A 25,479-nucleotide genomic window follows, 5' to 3' on the forward strand; every position below is an offset into this window, starting at 1 on the left:
CTTAGCTTTCTTTCACAATAAAACGTAACGTTTGAACCTAGTTGAACAAGTGAGGGAAATTATTTTACACTTAGTTTTTATGTACTTTTTCCCAGCTCAAGAATTATTTACATGACTAAAATCAATAGAGTAAGTGAATCAATTAGGATAGTTATATATTTCACAGTCGACATAGGCGACAACTATGAAATGTACAGTAGCCATCATGAGCTTTTTTGATTGAAAATTAAAAAAATACAAAATTAATTGTTAGAATCCATCCATCCATTTTCAATATCTGCTTTTTCCTGCATTCAGGATCACGGGGGTCAGCTAGAGCCTATTCCAGCTGTCACAGAGCGGAGGCAGGGTGACACCCTAGACAAGTCGCCACATCATTATTATATTTCAGAACAAAAAAAAAATAATAATAATAAAATTCTATGTTTGATTTATTTTTTTCCTTTCAGCTCTAAGTGTTTTATGATGAAATTATAATGCATGCAGAAAAAGGCGCTCACAGGTAGGTGGTGGTGTAGGGGGAGAACTTTTATTTTGAAACGCGCAGGCGGAAGTCGTTTCCCGGTTTGTGTGTGCGCGTGCGTTTAGCCACCTCTGCGGCGGCTGCGCTGCGCTGCACGGCAGCTGCACACGCTCTCACGTCGTCCAGTCAGTGTTTGACAAAAAACCTCGTTGGTTGTTGGACTGCGAGCGCAGAACGTGTGCGGCGGCGGCGGTAATGGCTGCCAGGGAGAGTGAGGAAGACAACAAATGAACCGCAGGGAAGCGACTCGAAGGTGAGAAGCGCAAAAAAAGGTGACAAGTTTGCGGGGCTTTTTCCACCCGCCCCTACCGCGACCCCTTTCACGCAGACCATTGTCTTGTCAGCGGTGGGTTACTTGGCTACTTGGGCTTGCAGGTGTGCGCGCGCGTATGTATGTATGTATGTGTGTGTGTGTGTGCTGTTGTGAGGAATGTGGTTGGATTTCTGGACGGGTCGTGCGCGTTCTCACCACACTCACACGGGACAATAAGCTGTCAGTGGCCGGTTGCGCAACTCCCCCCGTTTATGTCCCCACCGCTGCAGATAGAAGTTAATATCAATGAAGTTGCCCTTGGGTTTCGGTGGGGGTTACATAAGTAAAGATGCAAGACATATATAATATATACATACCAAGACGCTGGACTCTTTGTTAGCTGGTGTTAACGTGATGAGGCTAACGTTAGCTCAGCCCAACGCCGTCGTTAGGCCACTGTTATCTGCCGTTAGCCTGTTAGCCAATTAGCCCCAGTGGAGTGTCTTCACGTTAATTAGCTCGTTAGCTCCGCCGGCTATCGCTCTTTTTCCGGGTCAAGTAAGCAAGGAAGCCGCTCTGGCGGTCGTCCCGTCCGGCTGGGGGGGATGATATTTTACTCAGCGACGCGCATTTTGACATTTAAACGGCGGAAGTTTTGTTAGTACTATTCGCTTGCGAGAGGACGAGTACGGACAGGTGTTTTGGGAGAGATGTGACACAGCTGTTGTCGTCCTGACCGTTGCGGTGTCAGTGCTCACTTTGATGGTTTCTCTTTCATGGTAATTTTTGCGTTTTGATGTGGAATGACAACAAGTAGCAATAAGCGATGTGTGTAAAGTTGTGTAAGATGGGTAAACTGGACGCACTGCTGCAAAGACGTTCGACTAATTCTCTGTGTTTTGACTATAATGTTATAGCACTTTGATGTTGTATTGACATGACACGCGTTTTGGAACCATAACTAATCAAAGCAATACCTAAATAAGCAATAAAATGACTTGAAGTTGACAATGAAAAGGACGTTACTGTATGTTTAGAAACGTTTTTTAGTTGACTTTTATTTGTTTATAAAATATTTTCCACATTTACTCACCACTGAAAACAATGACTCTTTAATATAGGAGCGTGCTCCAGTATTATCAAGCCATACGTTTATTCTGCCCTTTGTAATAATTAATTTCCTCTCTCAAGAAACAAAGAAATTTGGTTAAACCCGTAACAAAATTTCTTTGTTTTAAGCGTCATCTTTTAAAATGCATTTTAATGAAAAATATGCCATTTAACATTGAGTTGTGTCTTCTTGAATACGACTCGTCAGAAAAAAAAAAGTAATTTAAAAAAATCATGGTTAGAAAGACGACAAGCTGTTAAGGGGTTTGTCTAATAATGTAAAGCACAGTCATATCACTGTAGTTGAATGACTATTGCGAAACCTCTCTGAAGGAGCAGAGTCAAGTGAAATGACGAGTCACGGTCACCCCCATCAACGCGCTTGTACCTCTGTAATGTGAACAGATGACTGGAGAAAAACTTCCAGTGAGGAGGTTGACGTAAATAAATGTGTCACAAATGTCATCTTTTTTTTTTTTTTGTGACGCACCCACCCCAGCAGCCCCCGTTATCTTCATTGATTGTTTAGATAATGGATTGACACCTCTAGTGGTGTTTCATTGTATTGCATGCTGGCAGTGTGTGCTTTTTCCAACATGAATTGCATTGAACAGTTTTGTCCTCATGGCTAATAACCAACAACTATTAATAAAACGTTCAAGGTACAGCATTACCACAGTAGTACATTGTACCCATTTTAACCCTAGTACTGAAAATAAACATTTCCCAATATAGTCAGTCAGTACTTATATCACCACCACCCCCCCTCCCCCCACTGTTTTTAACCCAAGACAACATTAAAGCATCTACTTTGAAAATAATTCCGTCAGGATTTCTTTCTTTACGTTTCAAAACATCACAATTTTTTAAAGCTATATCTCACTCTGTATTTGTTTTGTTTCCTGTTGTTCATTAATAGTTGTGTTGGTGTCGCCCTGACCTCAAGATGCTGTAGATATCGATGACACTTCCTGTTAAACCAAGGCTATAATGTTTATTGTTTTTATGACTGCCCTTTTAGCTCAAACCAGTTGGGCCAACCGAAGCTGTTCATGGCTTGTATTCAGCTTGACAATGTGCCTGTTGACTCACTGAAAGGACTCTTGTCAAGTTAAAAGTTGAGCAAGCAGTCACTAATTGCGTTCACAGTTCCAGGCAGTGTTTAGTCACAATGGTTGCCTTGGCACGCTCTGTTATTTTAGAGGTGCAAAGACAAAAGCCGGCTTTGTCAGAATGCAACATTAAAGTGCGAAGTCATTTATATTCTCTTGTTCGGTCCTGTCACTTGACCAACGATTTGTGAAGCTGTTTTAGTCCTGATGTTGTCTCACTGAACTGGCCTCCAATGTGGATGTAAGGTGAATGAAATTCTGTTTTGCTGAAACATTTTTACACTTTCAGGTTAAGTGTGTAATATTTGGAGATTTTGGAGAAGAAACAGCGTCATCATGTGGTTGCATTTTAGATTGCAGTCTCTTTCACTCTCCCTATCCCCTTCCTGAGCTTGCCAGTGAACTACAGCGGTGGCCTGCTCGTCCAAACGTGGATCTCGTGGAACTCGTCCACCTACTTCATCGTTGGTTTATTTGAAGATGCGAGCAGTCGCCTTAGTTAGAAAATGCGCTGTCAGGCAGCCGGATTGTCCACACCAGGCTTCCTTAGAAATGTGGTGCAAGATGACAGCTAACTGGGAGCAAGACCCTTGATCTATGTATATTCTTTATTTTTACAGAATGATCAGAATATAAGTACTTGCATTTCAGTACTTACGGATACGGAGTACTTGATAATACATTGTAGATATTATAGAATTACTTTGATTTTTTTTGACAGACATTCTGTCATTTGAACAACATTCCTCAGCATGTTTTTCTAGAACTCTCACACGTTTCACTGCAGTACGAACACAAATTTAACAGAACTATTACCAGACAAAAGTTTGGACACTCCTTCTCATGCATTTTCTTTTTCATTTTTACAACTTTCTAGATACTGAAGACATCAAAATATACGAGCAAGATATCTGTCATCATGCAGCAAAGCAAAACACCTTCAATAAATCTAAATATGCTTTTTACGAAGAATTGAAATATGAAAGTTGTTTTAGTTATTTTACACTTTAATTGTTCCCTACAATTAAAGTGTGTTCATACGTAGTTTTGATTCCTTCAGTGAGAAACTGCAATGTCAGTCCTCATGAGACTGAAGGAAAATACATTCAGTTCATAGGGTCCAAACTTTTGACTGGTAGTATACATGTACAACTGGTGTCGGTATACCCGGTTCCCTTTTGTTCAGACAGATATAAGTTAATACAGATGTTACCTGGTATCGGCGTTGTGGTATCGGCACATATTTTACAAGTAGAGTGCTCAACTTTGGTATCGGTACCAATACCTGATACAGGTATCGGTGTCGGCGCATCCCCACTAACCCCCGCCCTGTCGCCCCGCAGCCAGGACTAGGATGGTCAGCAGCCAGCCGAAGTACGAGCTGATCCAGGAGGTGGGGCGCGGCAGCTACGGCGTGGTCTATGAGGCGGTGGTCAAGCGCACGGGGGCCCGGGTGGCGGTGAAGAAGATCCGCTGCCACTCGCCCGAGAACGTGGAGCTGGCGCTGCGCGAGTTCTGGGCCCTGAGCAGCATCCAGAGTCAGCACCCCAACGTCATCCACCTGGAGGAGTGCATCCTGCAGCGCGACCACCTCGCCCAGAGAATGAACCACGGCTCCAGCTCGCCACTCTACCTGGAGGTGAGGGTCCGCGGCCTCGCTGGCGGCTCGTTGCAAACACCTTTTCGCATTTACACAGCAGCAGTACAGCGTCACACGACCAGTTCTTTTCAACTGGAAAGGGCGCGTTTTGTTTGGACGGAGAAGAGGGAATGTTTTTTCCAAGTAATCAAAGAGAAACATATAACAGCCGCTCTTGACGGCAGACAAACGCGAACAAACAAAATCAAAGTCATTCTCGCTTATGCGCTTCGCACTGTTCAATGGAAACACCTGTGAATTGCAATCGTACGTTTGTACTTTGTAGAATAGAAATATCGCTTTTATTTTGAAAAACAAAATGTTGTGGAAACGCAGCCAATGACGAGCAGGAGTGGCTCTGAATTTCTATACGATGCAGATTTATTCCCAGAGGTAGAGCTTGTGACCCCTAGAGCAGGGCTGGGCCAACTCTTTGACCAGTGCGGCCACAATGGGTTCTAAAATGGGACAGAGGGGCAGGGGCAGCAGCAGATGGATGGAGTGTTTTAGTGAGCCACCTCAGCGGAGGAAAAAATCATGGGGTATGCAGAAAAACGTGTGCTTTAATGTCAATTGAAAATGAACAAAAGTGTTTACAAGTGTAACAAAATCAGTGTCTTTGAAGCCCCACCGTGTTTAGCTCTTTATTGCAGTGACTCTGAAAACACTGAAAAAAGGTTGAAATGCAGCTATTTTACTACTTACTTACAATTAATATATTTTCTTCAAGTTTGGCGGGCCGGGTTCAAAAGCCTAGCAGGCCGTATTTGGCCCCCGGGCCGTAGTTTGCCCATGCCTGCCCTAGAGTGTGAATCACAGAGGTTGGTTCAGGAACTACCTGTTGAGTAGTTCTATTATAGTGATTTTATCCTGTCCAGTCATTAAGGTGTGAACTCGCATTAATCACGTGTGTGTAGAAGTGCTATATGGGGAGGAACCAATCGGTGTGCGTACCCCACTGCAGTATTATTCTGTAGCTTGTTATATAGATAGACAGATATGAAAGCACTTTATTTATCTTGAAGGAAGTTCAGTTTCTCAGCTGCACAATCGGTTCATAAAAACATGCACAGAGAGTAAAAGAAAAATCAAAATGAAGAAGTAAAACAATAAAGGTAAAAGTAAAACTAAAATTCTCATTTTATTTTGAAACTCCCTGTCCAGAATAATCAATGACCTGACACACCTTGTCATGCTGATGTTATGCACAACAATGCACCTTTTGAGATGCTTCGCCCCCCCCCCCCCCGTCAGATAGTTTCATCTTTGAATTCCATTGTGACAAAACATTGCCTCACACATTTCAACCAGCACATTATGAAAGTCTTTCCTCATTTAATTCAAACTTGGTAGATACGTAAGATTTTCTGGCAAATTGTGCCATTAGAATGCGCGCGAACCAAAAATGCAAAAACACATTGTGCGTCGGCAAAAACTTTCCCTTGTGTTGTGCGACTGTGTGTCCGCCCCCATCATCTGCGCGTGACCTCCACCTGGAGCGCAGTCCCTCGGTGACTTTGCCAGAAAATTGCGTGCGGTGTGCAGCACGCAAACAAAAGCCACGTCGCGCGACCCTCAAAAAAATGCACTGGCGGTGCGCTGAGCCGCAGCCGTGCACTCTTCCTCACCCCGCACAGCGCCGTGATGGATCGACTGTCATTGTTTATTGTGGACTGTGATGACCGGCTCAGGTGGACGTCATGATAATCCAGACGAAGAACCTGTTTTCGAAGCTTTCCGACACCACAATAGCTGTGCTTCTTCTCACCCCTTTACAAATAGCGCACTCGTTTTTTTCTGTTCTGTGTTTTAAAGAATTTTTGCTTCCTTAAATTTTCTGTCCATATTATTTTACGTGTAGAAATTTTTTTGATAGCGTTTTTGTCAAATTTGCACATTTGAAAAAAAAAAAAAAAAAAGAATAGGCCGGCCTACTCCTCCAATCAACTCAGTATGGACTTTACTACTCTGTACCTACGGAATTTAATAGTACTTTAATAGCAGTGAAAACAAAAAGTCATTTTCTCCATGAATTTCACGCACTTCCTGATTTAAAAAGAAGTTCTTAAAGTTGTGTTGTTGGCAAGCAGTAGGAACTAATAGAATTACAAACCAACTTCCAAGGTGCACATTTCAAGCAATTAGCGACTCGCTGTCGCATCGTCAAAGCATTCATTCCGCTCTGCCAAATTCCGCCACAGACGGGGGAATCGGTCCTCGGCTCGCCTCGGCTCGGCCCGGCCCGTCGCGCCGACGAGCGACCGCCGCAGATCGCGGGGAATCAGCGGGCGCCACGTTCAACGTGTCCTCGCCGCCCCCACGGGAGAGCCGCCGCTCCGCTCGCTCTGCCCGCTCTGCCAAAAAGCCAAAATGCTTTTCGCGCTCGGCCGTCTGACTCTTGGCCGGCCCGACGTTTCCCTGCGCGCCGCCCGGCGAGGGATAACCCCAGCTGAGCCCACTCCCACTCCCACTCCCACTCCCACCCCCACTCCCACCCCCACCCCCACCCCCACTCCCACTCCCACTCCCACTCCCACTCCCAAAAAAATGCCAGAAAAAGTGTTTCCATTAGAGCGCCAAAACCTTTCCGCTTTGTTTGGGAGGTTTTTTCCAAGTTGAGCTTGAGTTTCCATCGGCGGGTTCTTTATGCTTGGGTTTGGCGCAATTCCAGGGGTCACGGAAACGCAGCGGTTGTGATCCGTGCTCAGCAGGTGCTGGGGGAGCTGAAAGGAAGCAGTGCGGGTGCGATGAGTGCTCTGCTCTGCTGGAAGGCAGTCCTGCGAGAGCAGACGGAGACCCTCAGCAAGCGGTCCGGGGCAGCGCCACGCCACCTCACGCGCCCTCTGATTGGACTCTCTTGCGTAATGAGTGGGAAGCCCATTTTGATGAGGGCCCCCCCCCCCACCCCCCGCCACACAACTCAGATGATGAGATTATAGGTTCTCTCTCTCTCCCCCTCTGAGCCACCTCGTCCTTTTTTTCGGCAGCCTTATTTTTATTTTTTCCGTTTTTTTTCTGCAACTTTGCACAAAGCGAATTACCCCTCGATTATTTACGTTTGAGCTCCGCCGTGCGCGCTCTTCCCCTCCACGACGAGCTGGATGGACCCTTCTGGTGGGATCGGCCTTGTCTCTCTGACCCCCCCCCCTTAACCCCTCCGCCCTCACCACCTCCCCCCCCATGCTCAGTCAACCTGTCTGCAGCCTGTCATGTCGCAGTGCCTCCCCGCTGCCTGATGGAGCACACACGCGCACACACACACACACACACACACACACACACACACACACACACACACACACACACACACACACACACACACACACACACACACGATGATAGCCTTTGAGCGGCACGGCGGCCATTGTCAGACCATCCATCCCGCTTTGTGCGGCGCTCAGCGCTGGATGTTCTCCCAGAGTCCTTTTATTTCAGCTCTGTATTTTTTTTTTTTGGTTTATTTATTTCTTTTTTCATTTTTTTCTTTTTTATCGCACTGTAATGTTCCAGCGCTCGCTCACACACACACACACACACACACACACACACACACACACACACACACACAAAAAAAAAAGTGGTGATAATGGAACCAAATTATGTGACCGTGCCAAACTGCGCGGGTGATTTGTGTCCACTCTCTCCGCTGGCGTGCGACAACAAATTTGCAGCCATTTGTTTACGGCCGGGTTTCCACCAGGAATTGCTGCGTGTCGCCTTATTATTTCTTTTTCTTTTTTATGCAAAGTTTCCATCCAAAGCAGTCGGAACTGATGGCTTCCTTCCATCCACTGGAATAGATTGATAACTTTGAAACGCATTTCATTCTGAGATTAGATTCAACGAGCAAATAATGTTAATTACTGTGACTGTCTGAATTGAACAAGGCAACCTCTTTGTATCCCCTGATTGAAATGTCATTTTGGAAATGAATCTTTGTCTGCCCCAGTTTGTTATTTTATTGTTAAATAAGTGCTGTACTAATTCCACCCATTGCCTTTTAAACATTCTTTTTTTTTTTATTGTAAAAGTATGCAGGAAAAACTGATGCTGGTGGATACTGCGTGAAATATTCTATTAGACACTTTGTTAAATAGGTTATAGACTATAACGTTTAAGCCTCTCATACTGCACCTATTTTCAGAGCCTTTTTTTTCACGTTTTCTTTTAGCTCATCGCAGGATCCGATAGAAATAAATAAATCCTCTTCTGAAATGAAAGCTGTTGCTTTGCACCGTCAACATTTTTTGGAAGGAACCGATTATCAGTTGGCCTTGTAGCGATCTAGGAGGACAAAATAAACACCTGGAGTGGACGTTTGTCCCTCCAGCGTTTGTTGGCAGAGCAGAGACGCGTGTGTCCTTGTCAAAGTGACATCAAATCAAGAAGAAAAGTAAAGGTTCCTTCCGGGACTGAAGAGGTGCGTTCTTGTGAGAGGGTTGCCAGTCAGTCAACCGAAGTTCCACAGCAGCATTCCGAGCCTGCTGGCCGTGCTGTGTCAACAGCAGGGCTTCCATCAGGCCAGTTACTCATCTGTGAATTCTAATAACCAGCGAGAAGGTCACGGGTTCCGTCCCCGTCGGATCCTCCCACAGTCCCGAAAGCAACATGCATGCCAGGGAAAATTGGGAACTCGATATTTGTCCACAGCTGTGCGTGCATTTGTGCGAGTGTGAATGCCCAAAAAGGTTTTTCCATGACACTTTTGCGATATACCTCCACATGGATACGTCTTAAAAAACCACAGAGCGTCAAAACCTTTTGGCCACATTCGAGAGGTTTTTCCAAGTTCAGGTGTTTCCACCACCAATTTTTTTATTGCCATATTTAGGTTTTTGTGCAATTCTAGAGGTCATGGAAACGCAGCTCCAGACTACCGGCTAGAGTGCTCTTCTGTTTACCTTTCCACTTGTCAGAGTACTAACCAGAGCAACATTTGAAAGTAATACTAATCCGCTGATAGAAAACAAGTCCTTCAAACTGTAATGCGATGCACGAGTGGTTTTTGCGTTTGTCTTTTTGCAGTTATTTTTTTTTTTTAATCCTTTTCAAATCCTACATTTTCACAGGAACCTAAACGACAAAGACACGAAAATAGTTCTTTACTCTTTGTGGTGTTTGTCTTGGCAAAGCAGTGAACTGCATCTCCAGAAGCTGAGCTCAGAATGAACTGCCGTGCGGGTGTGACTCAGTCACCTGCAGTCATTAATCCAGTTGCCTTTGTTTTAGCTCCTCCCCTTCCCGGGCCCAGATGATTCGTAACGTTAGACGTTTGCTTCAGTTCAGTTTGCGTAGTGAAATACACGGATCGTTTTTTGTTGACTTGGTAAATGCTCCCAGATGTTTGTCTCAGCTCGCGGCTGCCTTCTAGCTGGTTTAGAGAGAGTGACAAATTGAATATTTCATCAGGTAAAAGTTATTCTTTCAAAGAAGTGCCACATCTCCTCCCTTTGTAAAATATATTTCCGTGCACCTCACCAGGTTGCTAGTGTGTGCAGCAGCATCGATGCTGCTTTGAGGATGAACGGTTGGAGCAAGCGGCGGTGCTGCAGGCTGTTTAAAGAACACTCACTACTCACAGCAGGTTCTGCATGTTTGACTCTGATGAAATTTCACAATACAACTCCATAACCTTTACCGCTGTACTTAATCTGAACTTCTCTAAATGTCTGAACTACTAAACAATTGTTCAATGTTTCTGTGCCTATTGCACAATATCCTGTTCTCTTAGAAGGTGATTGACCCCCAACATTCACAAATGTATATTTCTGATCCCACGAGTCGACCACTAAATGTTCTGTTTCAATAACATTTAAGAAAAAAAAAGAAAAAGAAATGGTATTACTTTATTCTACTTTATTTGTTTATTTTACTTTATTTGTTTAGTCCTGTATTTGAACAGTCCTCTTCATGGTCACGTTCACATTTTGACATTATTAGACCTAATGGACAGCAGTAAAGGACCAAGAAAAAGAAAACGTGACACATTCTTGAGACCTTCACCTTTTTTGTGGTCTCAGCTCCACTGTTTGCTTTTCTCTCAGAAACAGTTGGCGATGTAGAAATGACTATTGCGTGCTTCTATTTAAATGCCCTACTTTCCTTTTACCTTATCACTGTGTTGTGGACCTGGTGCATACCTTTCCAACTAATTATTTATCCCAGTTTGAATTAATGGCCACGTTATTTATATATATTATATATATTTATGTATTGCAAATAACTGTGAGGCAGCATGCATTGAGTCTGACTTTAAAGCCATACAGAAAAATGACCACGAGTATCAACTTGCGAGTTGATTGGTATTCTTATGCTAAAGAAATGTAACCGTTATTGAATAGCAAATAAAAGTCAGAACAAACGTACTAAAAACTGATGTTTCTTTCCATATTTTGTAGCATTGTCTGTTTGTTTGCCAAGGGGGTCCCATTAGCTTATTGGTTTGGGAATAGCTTTTTATTTTATTTTATTTTTTTTAAATTTATCATTGGAGTGATGGGATCTTTCAAGGTCCCATTAATATTTAAGCGTAAAGTTTCCACGTCAATTTTCTTGTTTGAAGGAAATCTATGAGCAGCTGTGAGAACCTCTGAATTCAGTGCAGGTGAGCGTGGGATGACCCGGGATGCCTTATTAATGTGTTTCAAAGGGATTCTTGAGGCCTCTGAGCACCACACGGCCAGTGAAATCGTTCCTCCTTCCCCACTCTGACGTTGCTCTCCTGTCTGTCACCCCCCCCCCCCTCCCCCCCACCCCCTCCTCTGCAGCTGGTGGAGACGTCCCTTAAGGGCGAGATCACGTTCGACCCGTGCTGCGCCTACCACCTGTGGTTCGTCACCGACTTCTGCGACGGCGGCGACATGAACGCCTACCTGCTCTCGCGCAAGCCCAGCCGCAAGACCAACGCCAGCTTCATGCTGCAGCTGGGCAGCGCCCTGGCCTTCCTGCACCGCAACCGCATCATCCACCGCGACCTCAAGCCCGACAACATCCTCATCTCGCAGGCGCGCACGCCGGCCGGCTCCACGGAGCCCACGCTCAAGGTGGCCGACTTCGGCCTGAGCAAGGTGTGCTCGGCGTCGGGCCTCAACCCCGAGGAGCCGGCCAGCGTCAACAAGTGCTTCCTGTCGACGGCGTGCGGCACCGACTTCTACATGGCGCCCGAGGTGTGGGAGGGCCAGTACACGGCCAAGGCGGACATCTTCGCCCTGGGCGTCATCATCTGGGCCATGGTGGAGCGCATCACCTTCGTGCACGTGGCCACGCAGAAGGAGCTGCTGGGCAGCTACGTGCAGCAGGGCGCCGACATCGTGCCGCTGGGCGAGGCCCTGCTGGGCAACCCCAAGATGGAGCTGCTCATCCCCGCCCGCAAGAAGAGCATGAACAGCCACATGAAGCAGCTGATCCGCGAGATGCTGTCGGCCAACCCGCAGGAGCGGCCCGACGCCTTCGAGCTGGAGCTCAGACTGGTGCGCATCGCCTGCCGGGAGCTGGACTGGGACACGTGATCGGGCCATGGGCCGCTCCAATCCAGCCTCGCCCACGACTGTCAATTTAGGGTCAGGGGTCACCGCCACCTGAGAGCCTCTTCACGGGTACTGAGTCGTTACAAAGGTCACACAACCAGTTTGCTTCACTTTCCTGAAATAACACATTTTCTCAGTTGGCCTTTAGTTATGTAGTGTTATTAATGATACTCGTCTCTGTGAAGACACGGATTAGTCACGGTTAATGAGTTCTCCATCATCATCAACAATGACTTAAAAGATCCAGTGTGTAAAATTTGGCATGATCTGATGATGTGAAGCTTTCACCAATATAGAAAACCTCAGCCTTTAGCAAGGTTGGATAAAATTGAATCTCAGATGGAGCTCACAGAGTTGTGCTATATGTAGAACAGGCCTGCGGGCGACTCGTGTTCCTTGCGGGGGGGCTACCTGGTGTTGTTGGTGACCCTTACGTTAGGTGGTTGCATTACATCGGTTGGGGGGGGTGGTGTTTGATTTCAGGAGGGAACAGTAAGTTGTTGTTTTTTTCTTTTGTTTTTTTTGTATCGCGGCTTCAGCTTCATCTCGCAGTCCAAGCAGTGTCCACTCCGGCGCGGAGGAGCGCAAACAGCGCAGCTTTACTCTCAGGCCAATCGCATCTCGGCTCCTCGCGGAGTCGCCCGAGCGTGACGACGGAGCGAAACGCAGCCTCCTCCCTATCGAATTCCAAGCAAAATTCTGGAGCGACAGCAGTCGGTGTGCAAATACCATCGCAGGCTCGGTGCTAGTTGCTCCCCAAATGCAATACGAGACGATCATCCTGTGGTCACCGCACAGATCGCAACAATCCAAAGGGCCGGCGCTTCGAAGCCACGTTGTAGCTTTAACACAACCAAGACCTTGCAAAGTGATTTCAGCCCGGTCCACAATCACCAGCATTGATGTCTTTTGTCAGTATTCTGCTTCAGGTCTGGCGTCAAATGCAGATCTGGCCCTGAGTCCTCAGGTAATTGAAAACACACGCTGTGATGGTATTTGTAGACTGATCCGCCACCATCGGGCTCGGTTTTGCTCATCGACACCAGCGATTGAAATGCAAAAACTTTGGTGCTTGGGGGGGGGAACCAAGTCAAAACACACTTTTGTTTTCCATGTTGGATTTTGTGGTCGGGCAACAGTTTATCAGCGAGTGTCCAGCCTTCAGGTTCTTGCGCTTGGTGTTCTCTCTTGACTGGCGGTTGAGTTGAAGATAAGCGAGCTGGTCCCGGACCCGCCCAAAGCACCAGAACAGAATGTGCAACCAACCAACGGGACAAGAGAAGCCTTGTCAAACAACTCCAGTGACATTGAGGCTAAATGACAACTGCTGTTTACTTCATTGTAGGCAAACCCAAATTATTCTGGTGCCATTACATTGTATTTTTTTTTTTTTATGTGGACTTTTTCAGGACTCAATCTCTAAATCATGATTCAGCTAAAAAGAAAAAAAGAAATTGTAATTGTTGAAAAAAAGATGGGAACTATGAAAGATACGCAAGCTTTTTCTGAGCTCTAAAAGTAGAAATTGTTCAAATGTGACTGCTGCACATTGGCCAAATTGGAAGCGTTGAAATGCGCTGACTATTATTTGAACACTGAATTATCAGTTCACAGCAGTCATCGGTTTGGCAGACATCAAGCCATGACACGCGTGGTGTCGGCGCTGGGCAGAGAACAGTTTTTTTTTATTTACAATAATGACAAAACCGAGCGTGAACCACCACAGACTGTAAACTGTGCAATTTGAATCTCGATCGAGCGATTTCCGAGAAAACGGAGGCGCACGTTCTCGGATCAGAATCGGACGCGTCGGGTCGCTTCGGGTCGGCTGACGGGCGGCCCGGTTGACGACGACAGCAACTTGTTCATCCGGTTGTTACATGCTTACCGACTGGCTTCCGTCCTACCAAAGGCTGTGTAGTGATTGCTCAACAGAACAGACTTAGTTTACTGCGTGCATGTATGCGTGCTTGGTTTTTTTTTTTCTTTTTTTTTTTTTTTTACAACACTTTACCTCCAAACAGACATTTGCCTGTGTTGCTTTCGAAAGCACGTCGCAGTAGAGCCACTACCGTTTTCACTCAGTCAAAAAAGGAGTCCGCCAAAAACGACGCCTCCAGTTGCAATGGCCGCGAATCACGGAGCAAATCAGCTACGCTACGCTACGAAGGTAGCGAACACAGGTTATCGTTGGGAATGTGCCCCCCCACCACCCCCACACCGCTGTCACCCCCCTCACCCTCCTCCCCAACGCAGATTGAATTCTCCCAGTTGGCCGAGTGGTTCTCATCGCAGGAACGGCGGCTGCCATGAGTATTCACACCGCACTCCCGTTTTGGGCAGGAGGACCTGGATGTTGAAATAGCGACGGGAGAGTTGGGGGGGAGGGTACGGGGTGCGTGTTTGGGTTTTTTAAGTACGACACTTACTTTGCCTCCAAACGGTCGCTTGCGTGCGTTGCTTTTCCAAGTACGTCGCCGTACCGCCCAGTTTTCGCTCAATCGGAAACGGTTTCGCCAAAAACGAAACCTCCGGTCGCCATCGCAGCGAATCACGGAGCAAATCGGCTGCGCTACGGAGAAAACACAGGTTGTTGTTGGGAGCGTGCCCCCCCCCCCTCACCTGCACTTGGCAGACAATCCCTGCTGTTACACACCTCCTCCCCTGTCCTCACCCTCCTCCCCAACTTAGATTTAATTCTCCCAGTTGGCCGAGTCGTTCTCATCGCAGGAACTGCATGAATATTCACACCGGACTCCGTTTTGGGCAGGAGGACCTGGATGTTGAAATGGTGACGGGCTGGGGGTGGGGCTGGGGGTGGGGGGTGCCCGTTTCCCCCTCCGCCCCCCACCTTGGAGTGGCGACAGCGTGGTGTCGACGAGCTCTGGGGAGGCTGGATCCAGCGCGATAACTGAGCGTCTGTTTGTTTACCAGGCAAAGACAATGTCAGCCAACAGTCTACTTATGCATGCATCGCCTCTCACCTTCAGGGAAGAAGAGACCAGCATGCGCACGTGCACACACACACACACACACACACACACACACACACACACAAACATCCTCCGTGAGCCAGAAGATCTCCTTTTCTGGGATACATAATACCGTTGTGTCTGACTAGATGTGCTCTCACTGTGTCACTGCTGCTCCTTTCCCCTTTGGCTCCGGATCTTACAGTAATCCCTTTCTTCATGCTTCCAACAGGCTAATTCTAAGCCTATTAAGTTGTTGCAGCACTTGGTGGAGGATCATGCATGGGACCCCTGTCCCCCATACCCCCCACCCTCTTTTTTTTTTTTTTATGCCTTTTGGGTCATACATAATGTACACATTTTTTTTTTTTAAATGAAACATTTCCCTCTTGACTTGTCGCCAGTATCTGCCAAACAGCCTTGAATTCCACCCCCACTCAACTGTGATTGATTTTTTGTTTTCCTTTTGCCTTATTTCTAAACTTAACCGTTTTCTGTGTGACGCAAGAGTGGCCTCAATGAGCACCGAATTGGTAGTTGTGTGTGAGATGCATTGCATTTTAAACTGCTCTGATTCACTGCTAAAATTGTTTAAGCCCCCTGTGCTGCTTCAGATCACCTTGATTTGCTTCGATGATGTGAATATTTTTGTCCCCGTGTTTTTTTTGTTTTTTTTAAATCTCCAGCTTCAGCGTTTGAACAACATTCGTCGTCCATATCCTCCGTATCCATGCCAAGGATGGTGGGTGAACAATTCCTGGCTGTAGTCCTTGAAAGAAACTCAACTTCCTCTGGGAGGTTTGCCAGGCGAATGCAATGTCTGGGGCAATCAGAGATTTTTTTTTTTTTTTTTTTTTTAATTTGCACATGTGTACATACTGTACAGGATGAACAAGGTTGGTGTATATTTGTGAGACGGGTTCTCTTTTGAGGAGCTCGAACATGTTTGACATGTGAAATTGCTGTGATTGATTGAGTTTGACTTTTGGCCCCTTCAGTTCCGCTTTTGTTCTGCTTGGATCACGGAGACGACGTGGTGTATTTAACAGGTCAATACTGTGGGTGTGCTAGTGATAATTGTACACACAGAGGAGTCTGTGCTCAGTCTGTCAGCTCCAACTGCCTGGTACTCGGCTCTTCGCCAGGGTCTTTTTTTTGTGGGGGGTTAGCGGGGGACCTTGAACACCTAGCCCTGATCCAGGAACTCCACATGATGGAACAGCTGAGATGGTAACCCAAATTTAAACAAGACTTTGGTAAGGGATCAGTGTAGGAGTACTCTTTTCCCGTAGCCTTGGGTATACCCAGAGACTCTGAAAGTCTGTGGTCCTCCAGTCCTGGTCCAGTCAAATTTCTGTGGCCAACTCCTTTCAGCAGCCATGTGAAAACAGGTTCAGACAAATTTCAAAATGAATTTGCACCATTGGTAGCTTTATGAAATGTGTAGGGGAACCGTCTGGTACCTTGGACTTAAATGAACATATTTTTGCACATTATATTTTTTCTCACAAGCAACTTCACCGTTCCAGTCTTTTTGCTGGAAACCTAGCTTGAGAAACCTGGATCAGGGCTGCACTTGACCTGAATACAATGTTTTGTTGCACTTGTCGGATCAAATAAAATCCACATGCACCGTCTGGAAAACTCTCACACTTTTGTATGGACAGTTTTGGCTTTCATTGCTGTAAAATATTTTAAAAAGAACAAATAAAGTTTATGAAAAACTGAAGGAACACAAACTGTTTTTGTTGTTTTTTGTTTATCACTCACAATCTTTTCTATTAGGTTCCCACCTAATTGTTGGTTTCCTGCTCTGAATCAATGCAAGGATGATCCATTGTTGCAACTTTTCACTTGGTCCCTATTGCGCTCACAAGCGCCAAGCTGAAACGGTCCAGACACTAAATAAAAGTGATGTGATAGAAATGTCGTTCTATTATTGGTCAATACAGTTCAGGTGGGTAGACGACAAATTCCTTGCGGTCATGTAACATCTTTGCTTATTTTGTTTAATGTTGGTGCCGAATTGATATCACCTAAAAGTCCCCTTTTGGTCCACTTTTAAACATGGAGAAGATCCAGCACAGCAGCAGTTTAAAGGTGAAATGTGTAATATTTGGAGATTTTTAAGAAGAAACAGCAACATGAAGTGGTTAGATTTTAGACTGGAGCGCTCTTCCACTTAAATGTCCTTAGGGACTATGTACTTTTCCTCTCCCGTGCTTGCCAGTAAAGTACGGTGGCCTGCGAGCACAAACCTGAATACCTCGTCCACCGTCTTCTTCGTTGGTTTATTTCAGGGCGCTGTCAGGAGGGCTTGATTGTCCTTCCCCGGCTTCCTTAGAATTAAGGTGGTAGAAGATGGCAGATTACTATGTATATTCTTATATACATATAAGAACCTTTCTAAGGGTAGGAATACCAAATTACCGTTACTGTACTGTGATTATACACATTTGTTTATGTTTTTTGGCCAGTATGTCAACCTTTAATCTAAAAATCATCTACCCATCTAAAAATCATAAATTAAGCCAAATTTCACACACGGGACCTTTAACTGATTGTTCTTATTCTTTTGATAATGGATTCCTTGAGGCTGCCCTACGAGAGTCCAGTTTTGCACTTCATCATACATCTTTAGTTTACTCCACTTCTCTGCTGCTGCAATCAGCTGGCAGGTAATTGGTGTTATTCAGTTCACCTGACAGCATTGTCACAAAGACAAGCTCATCAAACCTCCCCGCTGCTTCCACTCACTGTTGTGAACCATATTTTGACTGTTGTGACACAGGCGGCAGCTCATGCGACAGTTAAATCTGAGGATATCTTGCAGAACCGAGGTAAGTTAAAAGAAATGCCACCCAACTCAGAAAAAAAAAACCTCCTTTGAACAATCTTTTCATGTCTTATTTGCATGGCTTCCTCTCACACAGCTGGCAGCCTGTCCTCCTGGTGGGAATGAGCGACCACAAAGCGCCCGCATCAAAGGTGCGTTGATCCTCTGTCGATAACCGAAATACCATGTCAGGATCTGGAGGAGAAAAGAAATGTCTCGTTGATTCCTCCCTGATCTCCACAGAGGGCAACTCTTCAGGTTTTGCCCGTCACTGTGTCACAGCTGCTTGCTGCTTCCGAGGTTTCCCATGGCACCTTTGTCATGTCTGACCAGGAACTGAACCAGGTATGGTTTGGATGATTGTCTTGACTTGGATGCCCTCAGTCTCCTGACCTGGAAGAACTTGATATTCTACTCCACAACAAAGATTATCAACAGTCTTCCACCGCTCGTGGGTTACCAAAACGTATTCTTGGCCCATAGCCATGCTAAATGCTAATGCTGACACCTGGAAACTGCTGTAAGTCTGTTGGCCATGTTTATCACCTCCTATCTAAGCAAGATTGTGTTGATTGTTTTATGCATGTTAACGAAGATGTTGGTGGAGCTATGGGCCATCGATATTTGAGCAGATATTTAGTGACAGGCAAGCATATTTAACTTAATCGACCTGTTGGTGGCGACAAATTACAGAGTGGGCTAATTTGTTGCAAAGTACACCAAAGCGAAGTGGATCAGTGAGAACTCATAGGTAAAATTGTTGAGGTTAAAGGGGCCCTATTATAAACAATTCCACATTTAATAGATACATTTTTTGTACCCTAATTCCATCCATAAACAAGTTTTGTGTGGTCAAAAAAAAAACCTTCTAAGTTTGACCTGTGCAAGACTTGCTAAACAAGAGATTCTCTCACTCAGCCTGAAGAAGCTGTTTTGACTCTCACTCCCTACCCTACCTGCTCCGCCTTGGAACAACTCACTTCCTTGTGACTGGCCAGCAGCTCACTGCCAGTTCTGTTTAGCAGGCTAGATGGCTACTAGCTCCTCTGCAATGACGCAGCACAACTTGTGATGCTTAAAGTTGCGTCAAAGCTGCATGGCTCTTTTTGTCGCAGTAGCACGGAAAAATCCAGCCCATCTCCAAATGCACGAGTGGTTGATTTTTTAATTTTTGTTTTGTCTTGTTTTTGTACTTGCTGTTTTAGTTGCCAAGCAAGTAGCGTAAAAAGACATGCTAATGTGCTGGAAAGGTTCGTTTTTGATGAGGACCCCTTTGAAACCATTCCTCACGTGTAGCCTTTACTTACCAAGCGCGCGTGCCTTATTCATGAGTACTTGAATCCTTGCTGCGACTCTGCAGGTGTCTGTGGTGGGCATCATCAGAGGAGTCGCCCCCTTTGCAACATACATCCAGTACTCTGTGGATGACATGACTGGTCCACCTTTAAAAGTGAAACTGTGGATTCACAGTGAGGTTGGTAGCATTGACTCACGCTTCACACATTGCAGTGCTTCCTTTAACTGCTTGATGTATTATTTTATCCCCCTGGTATAAATTGTTTCCCCTCCCAGGACTGTGTCTTTACATTACTATCTCCTGGTCATTATGTCAAGGTCTTGGGGACTATACGTAGTTTCGAGGTACGTCATATTTAGTCTGAAAAGTAACGTAAGTAAGTAAGTAAGTGGGATCATTGCTTTCTGCTGCGTCAGGGTGAGAGGTCACTGCTGGCAATGTATGTCCGTCACATCAAGGATCTGAATGAGATCACGTCTCACATGATGGAGGTGGTCCATTCTCAACTCGGCCTTCTGGGAAAGGTAATTGGACTAATGGGGTGGTACTGGAGAAATGCCAATCATGATGAAAACCCTTTTTTTGTTTTTGTTTGTTCAGCTTTCATGTCCAAATTATAGAGCTTCATTTTTTTTTTTTTAATTCATGGGCAGATAGACAAGTCAACCAGCTACTTACCTACTGACCATGTTAATTGATATTTTTATTATAAAGGAGACCATACTATTTTCTTCTTTTCAATGAAGTCAACTATATTGTATTGTATATCAATAACACTTTATCATATTCAATGTTACATATTTTTTAAATTTCTTTTGGAGTTGCCTGTCTACAACACTGCCAGTTACTGGATGTGATTGGCATTACACACCCAGACAGAGATGGGTTCTATGATTGTTGTGTGATGTTTACTACTTTTGACTGACAGATGTTACACAATGAAAAGGCTGAGCTGTTAGATGGAAAAACCCCAGCATGAACACATTTCTCTTTTCCAAGCAAGTAACATTTATCTCTGTTATTTATCAAGACATGGGATGTCAATATGAATACGACTTCTTCCTCTGTGTCTGGAGCTGTTGGTGGAAATCAACATGGCAGCATCCCAAAGGGCCTGTCCCAAACCCACATCCTGGTGAGTGACTGGTTTCATTCAGTTCATCTCCATGTACACCGCCGTTAAGTAGAGATAATAGTTTTGTAAATACTGTTTAGGGCGACAGAAGGCTCAGTGACGCCACATGGAACCTCACTGAGGGAGAAGTTTCGCTTCCATCTGTCGATCACGCATTTGACTCAGACATAAATATGCCATGAGAAATGTTTTCGTTAAAATGTTTCCCCTGCAACAAACTGCTTTCAACACTTTAGCGCCCTCTACCAACTGGTCTAGATCTCACTCAACCAATATTCAACATTTTTAAAACTAGATCTGTTGAGAAGGGTGAACGGTGAAGAATTTAGGTGCCAGTATTTGTTGTAGCGCGTCAGTGCTGACCCAAGGGATAAAGAAATGCAAACCAATATATTTTCTCCATTGCATGGTGCTGTTAAATAGGTCCATAGCAGTAAATACTAGTAATGCCAGGCACAGCTGAAATGTTTCCCAAGTAGGAGAACTACTTCTTTTCCATGGCAATCTCGGGAAGAGCCCACAGAAAGCATGTGTGAGGAAAAGGGAAAAAAAAAACTTGGAAGGTGACTGACAAACCTTCTATCGAGATCAAAGAGGATACAATTGCAAATAAGCCTGGTTCCGGTTGCCACAAGTTTCCCTTTGCTTGTGAAAAGCAACATTAGACGCGCTGCACAGTGAGCCACGGAGAGTCGTGGTGTCGGCCCCGGAATCCTCGTAAAGCCAGTGAAACCGCCTCTCACCCTGAGAAAAGCCTTCGCCGTCGTCCTCCACCCCCTTCTTTTATTTCCAACGTGAAAATGACATCCACTGCGTGTTTAACCGCATCCATCTTTGCTGTCTCTTCCTTTATTTCTTCCTCCCCGTGGCTCTTAAGGCCACCTTGCAACAGTCACTTTCTGTTTCGTCACAACTCGAGAGTGAACGCTAAAGCTGTTCAGATTTGAGCTTGGCACGATGGATGTATGTGAATTTTGAGCTGTAATCTCAAAGTGAAAAAGCTTGAGATATTTCAAGGTGAAGTGAAAAGTGTATTTTTTGTTTTTTAAAGCAAGAATGCTGTTATTTCAATTTTAAGCATTTTCCTAGCAAACAGTTACAAGCGTTCAGTTTTTTGGTGACTCGCGTGTTGTATGTTTCCCAAAGGTTGAAAAATAAATTCATTCAGTGTATTACAATGCAATAACATAATGATGTTCAGTGATTCCCTGATTTCTGTACAAGGTGTGGCAAGTCATCAGGAATTTCTCGACGCGGTCAGTCGGCATCAGTTTACTTGAACTGAGGGCTCAGCTGCATTACCTCAGCATGGCCGACATCAGGTACCTCTTCTGAAGCGCAAAAGGTCAATTTTTCTATAATTCGACAAAAACCCTTTTGTGATTATCTTTTCTCTCCGCACAGAACAACCTTGGCACGTCTAGTTAATGAAGGTCACGTCTTTAATACCATTGATGAACAGCATTTTAAGTCGGCGGATTAGCCCGCAGGAAAGAAAGATGCTCACCACGTCGGCTCTGGATGAACCCGGAGCCCTCTTGTTAAATGTCTCTTAAAGTTATTTTCTCCTCAGAGTTTTTGTTCAGTGTGTTTATCAAGTTCTGTAGCTTAAAACAGTCACAGTTTCAACCTCCTTTCACACTGAAGATTGCACCGACGAGGTCCCTTTTCTTTTGATTCAACAGCCAAGCCGATAATGTTGGGCGTGAACTGAGCTGTATCGGAACACCATGTGCATATAAAACTAAATATAACTAAGCCTGAGAATGTTTTTCCTTTCTCCTCCTGATGCATTGACTGCATTCATCAATATGCGGACGTTGGAATGTCATGTCCCCTTCGATAACAAATGGTCGCATATCCACCAACGATAAAACACAGTAGTGGGCATCCTCTCATTTGCAGCATCATGTACTTTGCTACTTGGTATCGACGCGTCCATTACATAATTTGCTCACTGGGGGTTGTGCTGCTCCAGAGGCCATCGAGGAGACGCACGCAGGCGGTTTGTTACGGCGGATACATGCAGTGCCAAACTGGGACGCCTAGTGGTGAAATGCCAACGCACGTGTTGCGCGAGTTAAATTGACGGGTCCAGCGAGCCAACCCGCGACTGGCTGCTGTCCCCTGACGTCCTGTTGCAGATGACAGGCAGGCGGAGAGAAACGTATATTATTGATTAGTCCTGCAATCAATACTCCATTGGGAAAGCCTCCGTTGGCCTCTGAAGAATCGCTGCATTTCTGACTGGCATTGACGATGTTGACGGTGACTGGGGAGCGGCCTTGACAACGAGGGCGCTGAGCAACACTCAAAGCACTCTGCGTGCTTTCACACGTGCTTCATGGGTGTGTCCCAGCGTGTGATTGCGTTCTTGAAGTTAAATATTATGTCTTCCCTCTCTGGCAGTTGGTGTGTGTCCAACTAGTTTGTGCAGTTTACAGCAAAAGGGTGCGATAGTCCAGAGGGCAAACAAAGGAGAAGGAATAAAACGCATCAAGCATGTTTATTTATTTATTTTATTAGGAAAGCAATGTGTGGTTAAAAATCGAGGCATCAGAAGCCTGGTGGTGTGCGATAAGCTCAAATGTCAGTTCAAATGCTCATGTAACACTTTGTGCAGCAGCAAAGGTTTGTTCGCTGTCCTGTGAATTGTTGAGCATTTTGAATCCATTCTGAAATATGATGTAGAATGTAGCTTGATGCACTACTCCATTCACTTTCAAGCCTGAAAATGTCATTTGAAATTGTTTCAAATTTTTTCTTTTAAAATGGGAAAACTGCCTGTGAGATGGGTAGGAACTCATTGTTACCCAAAGATGAACTTTAAACATTAAATCGGTGTAAAGCTTAGGAGGCAAATAATGAAAGTGTGTAACTTTTTAAATGTATAACTTCAACAAGGTTCATTGAAATAATTCGAATCCTCATATACAGTACATCCACTTTCAGTCAGTTTGGTAAGTGGTTATTCATGACAATGTGACTGTACTCGCAGAGACACAGAACATAAATGTCAGTATTTCCATGTTTCGTCACTTCATGTAACTGGAATTCTACTTTTAGTTGACTCGTTCATCTGCGTCACTGCTTGAGTGGCCGACCGTCAGTATTGGACACTGCAGTCAGATACCTAAATGAGCGAGCAGTTCTCGTCTTCATTGTCTTCATTGTTTTCTCGGTTGCTCGGGTTGATTGCAACATGAAATTGTTGAGACGTTAATTTGTATTTCCTGTGAAAATGCCACCGGTGGTGAATCATTTCGTCTTGCGTAACGTTTTCAGTTATGTTATTTCAAATGTCAATTTATAAAAGGTGTTGAAACCCCACATTGAAAAAGACAAATGACCAAAACAAAAATTTCAAGAGACTTGTAGACATTAAGTCTCATCAGTTTCCTTGAGTGGTGTGGCTCATTACTTTGGTGAAAATAAGTCAAAATTTAAGAATTCAAACATAAAAGAATTAAAAAAAAAAATCTGTCATCAGGCTTTTGTACAATTCTGGAATTTGATGACAAACGTTTCCGAACACACAAACAAAAATCCAAACGCTGACTTTTGAAGAAACATGAGCGTCGTTCACGCTTAGAATTGAGAATGTTGCCGTTTAAATTTGAACTTTAAAGATGACCATGCCACGTTGGGAAAACCTGGTCGCTCTTTATTGTGACTGATCCTATTCACTCAAGATAAAGACGGGCGTGAAAACCCACTGGGGACCTCTCCGGGGACGACTACACCTGGAAGCACACCAGCCCCATGGTTCCACGGCCGCCTCCTCCGCCTCCCCCTCCTCCACGTCAGGGGCCGCATTCTTCAGGCGGGCAGGAGAGGACGCGGAGCTGAAAGCCCTGCTGGGACCGCCTGCAGACGAGACGGAGATAGACGTGCGCGGAATCAATCTTTGTTGCCTCCCAGCGGGGTGTTAGAAAAAGTCTGGCTACAAAAGAGGGCTCCTTCCTTTCACTCCTTAACGCGGGCAGCTCCGAATTCGCGCCGAGACGGATACGCGGGAGAAAAGCTGCGTTTTCTGCGAGTCTGACACGGTGGAAGATTGACAGCTGCAGAGGTCATTAATAATTCATGGGATGCGCTGTTGGCGGTCCCCAAAAAGCAAATTCTCTTTTCTTTTCTCTTTTATATTTAATTTGATTGTCACATGGCTGTGTGGCTCATAGTTTCCCACTGAATGTTAGAGGAAGTTTACCTGACTTCCCCACTAATTGCCATGAAATGAGGACGGGTATTCTCGGCAACAGAATTCCAGAGGAATCCGCTTTAACGGATGCAAACTGGGTTGCTCAGTGTGTGTCGAGTTCGTCTCCGCCATATATCGACCCGACTGTTGCTGCGTTTCAGTGAGTTTTTCCACAAAATAAAAGTGATATTTCTAAACATTTCGACAAAGTACAATTGCGATTTGCAGGCGTTTCCATTGAACGGTGTGAAAAGCATGAGCCTTAATTCTCGTGAAAATCGTGTCCTGCGAGACCCCTCTTTGAGGAGGATGGAGGTGCAAAACACTTTGTGTTTTGGAGCAAAATTCTAAATATAACAACCGTTCTTGCTCTCGAGAGTGGTTGTTATGTTTTGTCTCCTTGATGACTTGTAAAATATATCCCGTCTCCTCCTCCGTCCAAACATCACGTGCCATATTTTTCATAGAAGTGAACTGGTCACGTGACCGCGTACGTCACGTCTGCTGACGTGTAAATGCGAAAAAAGTGTTTCCATGACACTTTTGCGATATACCTCTATATGGATACGTCTGAAAAAACCACCTCATGTGAGCGTCAAAACATTTTAGCCATGTTTGAGAGGTTTTTCCAAGTTTAGCTGTTTCCATTGCCAGTTATTTTATTACGATATTTAGGTTTTTGTGCAGTTGTAGGATTAATGGAAACGCAGCTATTGTCCCGCAACAATGTAAATGTATCAAATCATATGCAAATTTTGCCTACACCAGTGCCATGTCCAGGCAGTCCCAATAGATTTTCAAAATGAGCCTCTTTTATTTTTGGCTATTTTAAATCTAGTTTGACACTTCTTTTCTGCAGCAGCCTGAAGACAAAG

At 45.0% G+C, this 25,479-nt stretch overlaps 2 protein-coding genes and 1 long non-coding RNA gene across 3 annotated transcripts in view; all 3 read left to right on the forward strand.

Moving 5' to 3' along the window:
* Nucleotides 1–16,864, forward strand: part of LOC142877316 (uncharacterized) — a 41,401-nt gene extending 24,537 nt beyond the window's left edge. The window contains exon 2 of the long non-coding RNA XR_012923819.1: nucleotides 12,481–16,864. This is a non-coding gene — a long non-coding RNA (uncharacterized LOC142877316). The remainder of the gene's footprint in view (nucleotides 1–12,480) is intronic.
* Nucleotides 626–13,569, forward strand: pdik1l (PDLIM1 interacting kinase 1 like). Its single transcript, XM_076011797.1, has 3 exons — nucleotides 626–776; nucleotides 4,342–4,637; nucleotides 11,405–13,569. Exons 2-3 carry the CDS (start codon nucleotides 4,353–4,355, stop codon nucleotides 12,143–12,145), a joined length of 1,026 nt encoding a protein of 341 aa, XP_075867912.1. The 5' UTR covers nucleotides 626–776; nucleotides 4,342–4,352; the 3' UTR covers nucleotides 12,146–13,569.
* Nucleotides 16,865–17,852: 988 nt separating the features above from the next.
* LOC142877195 (replication protein A 32 kDa subunit-like) lies at nucleotides 17,853–22,327 on the forward strand. Its single transcript, XM_076011617.1, has 9 exons — nucleotides 17,853–17,975; nucleotides 18,069–18,123; nucleotides 18,215–18,316; nucleotides 19,332–19,445; nucleotides 19,544–19,612; nucleotides 19,685–19,792; nucleotides 20,299–20,403; nucleotides 21,628–21,725; nucleotides 21,808–22,327. The coding sequence occupies exons 2-9, from the start codon at nucleotides 18,094–18,096 to the stop codon at nucleotides 21,884–21,886; spliced, it is 705 nt and encodes a 234-aa protein (XP_075867732.1). The 5' UTR covers nucleotides 17,853–17,975; nucleotides 18,069–18,093; the 3' UTR covers nucleotides 21,887–22,327.
* Nucleotides 22,328–25,479: the final 3,152 nt, after the last annotated feature.

The sequence above is a fragment of the Nelusetta ayraudi genome, unplaced genomic scaffold, assembly GCF_046127955.1.
Source record: "Nelusetta ayraudi isolate G7.1 ecotype Tasmania unplaced genomic scaffold, CSIRO-AGI_Nayr_v1 ptg000135l, whole genome shotgun sequence".
NCBI classification, from domain to species: Eukaryota; Metazoa; Chordata; class Actinopteri; order Tetraodontiformes; family Monacanthidae; genus Nelusetta; species Nelusetta ayraudi.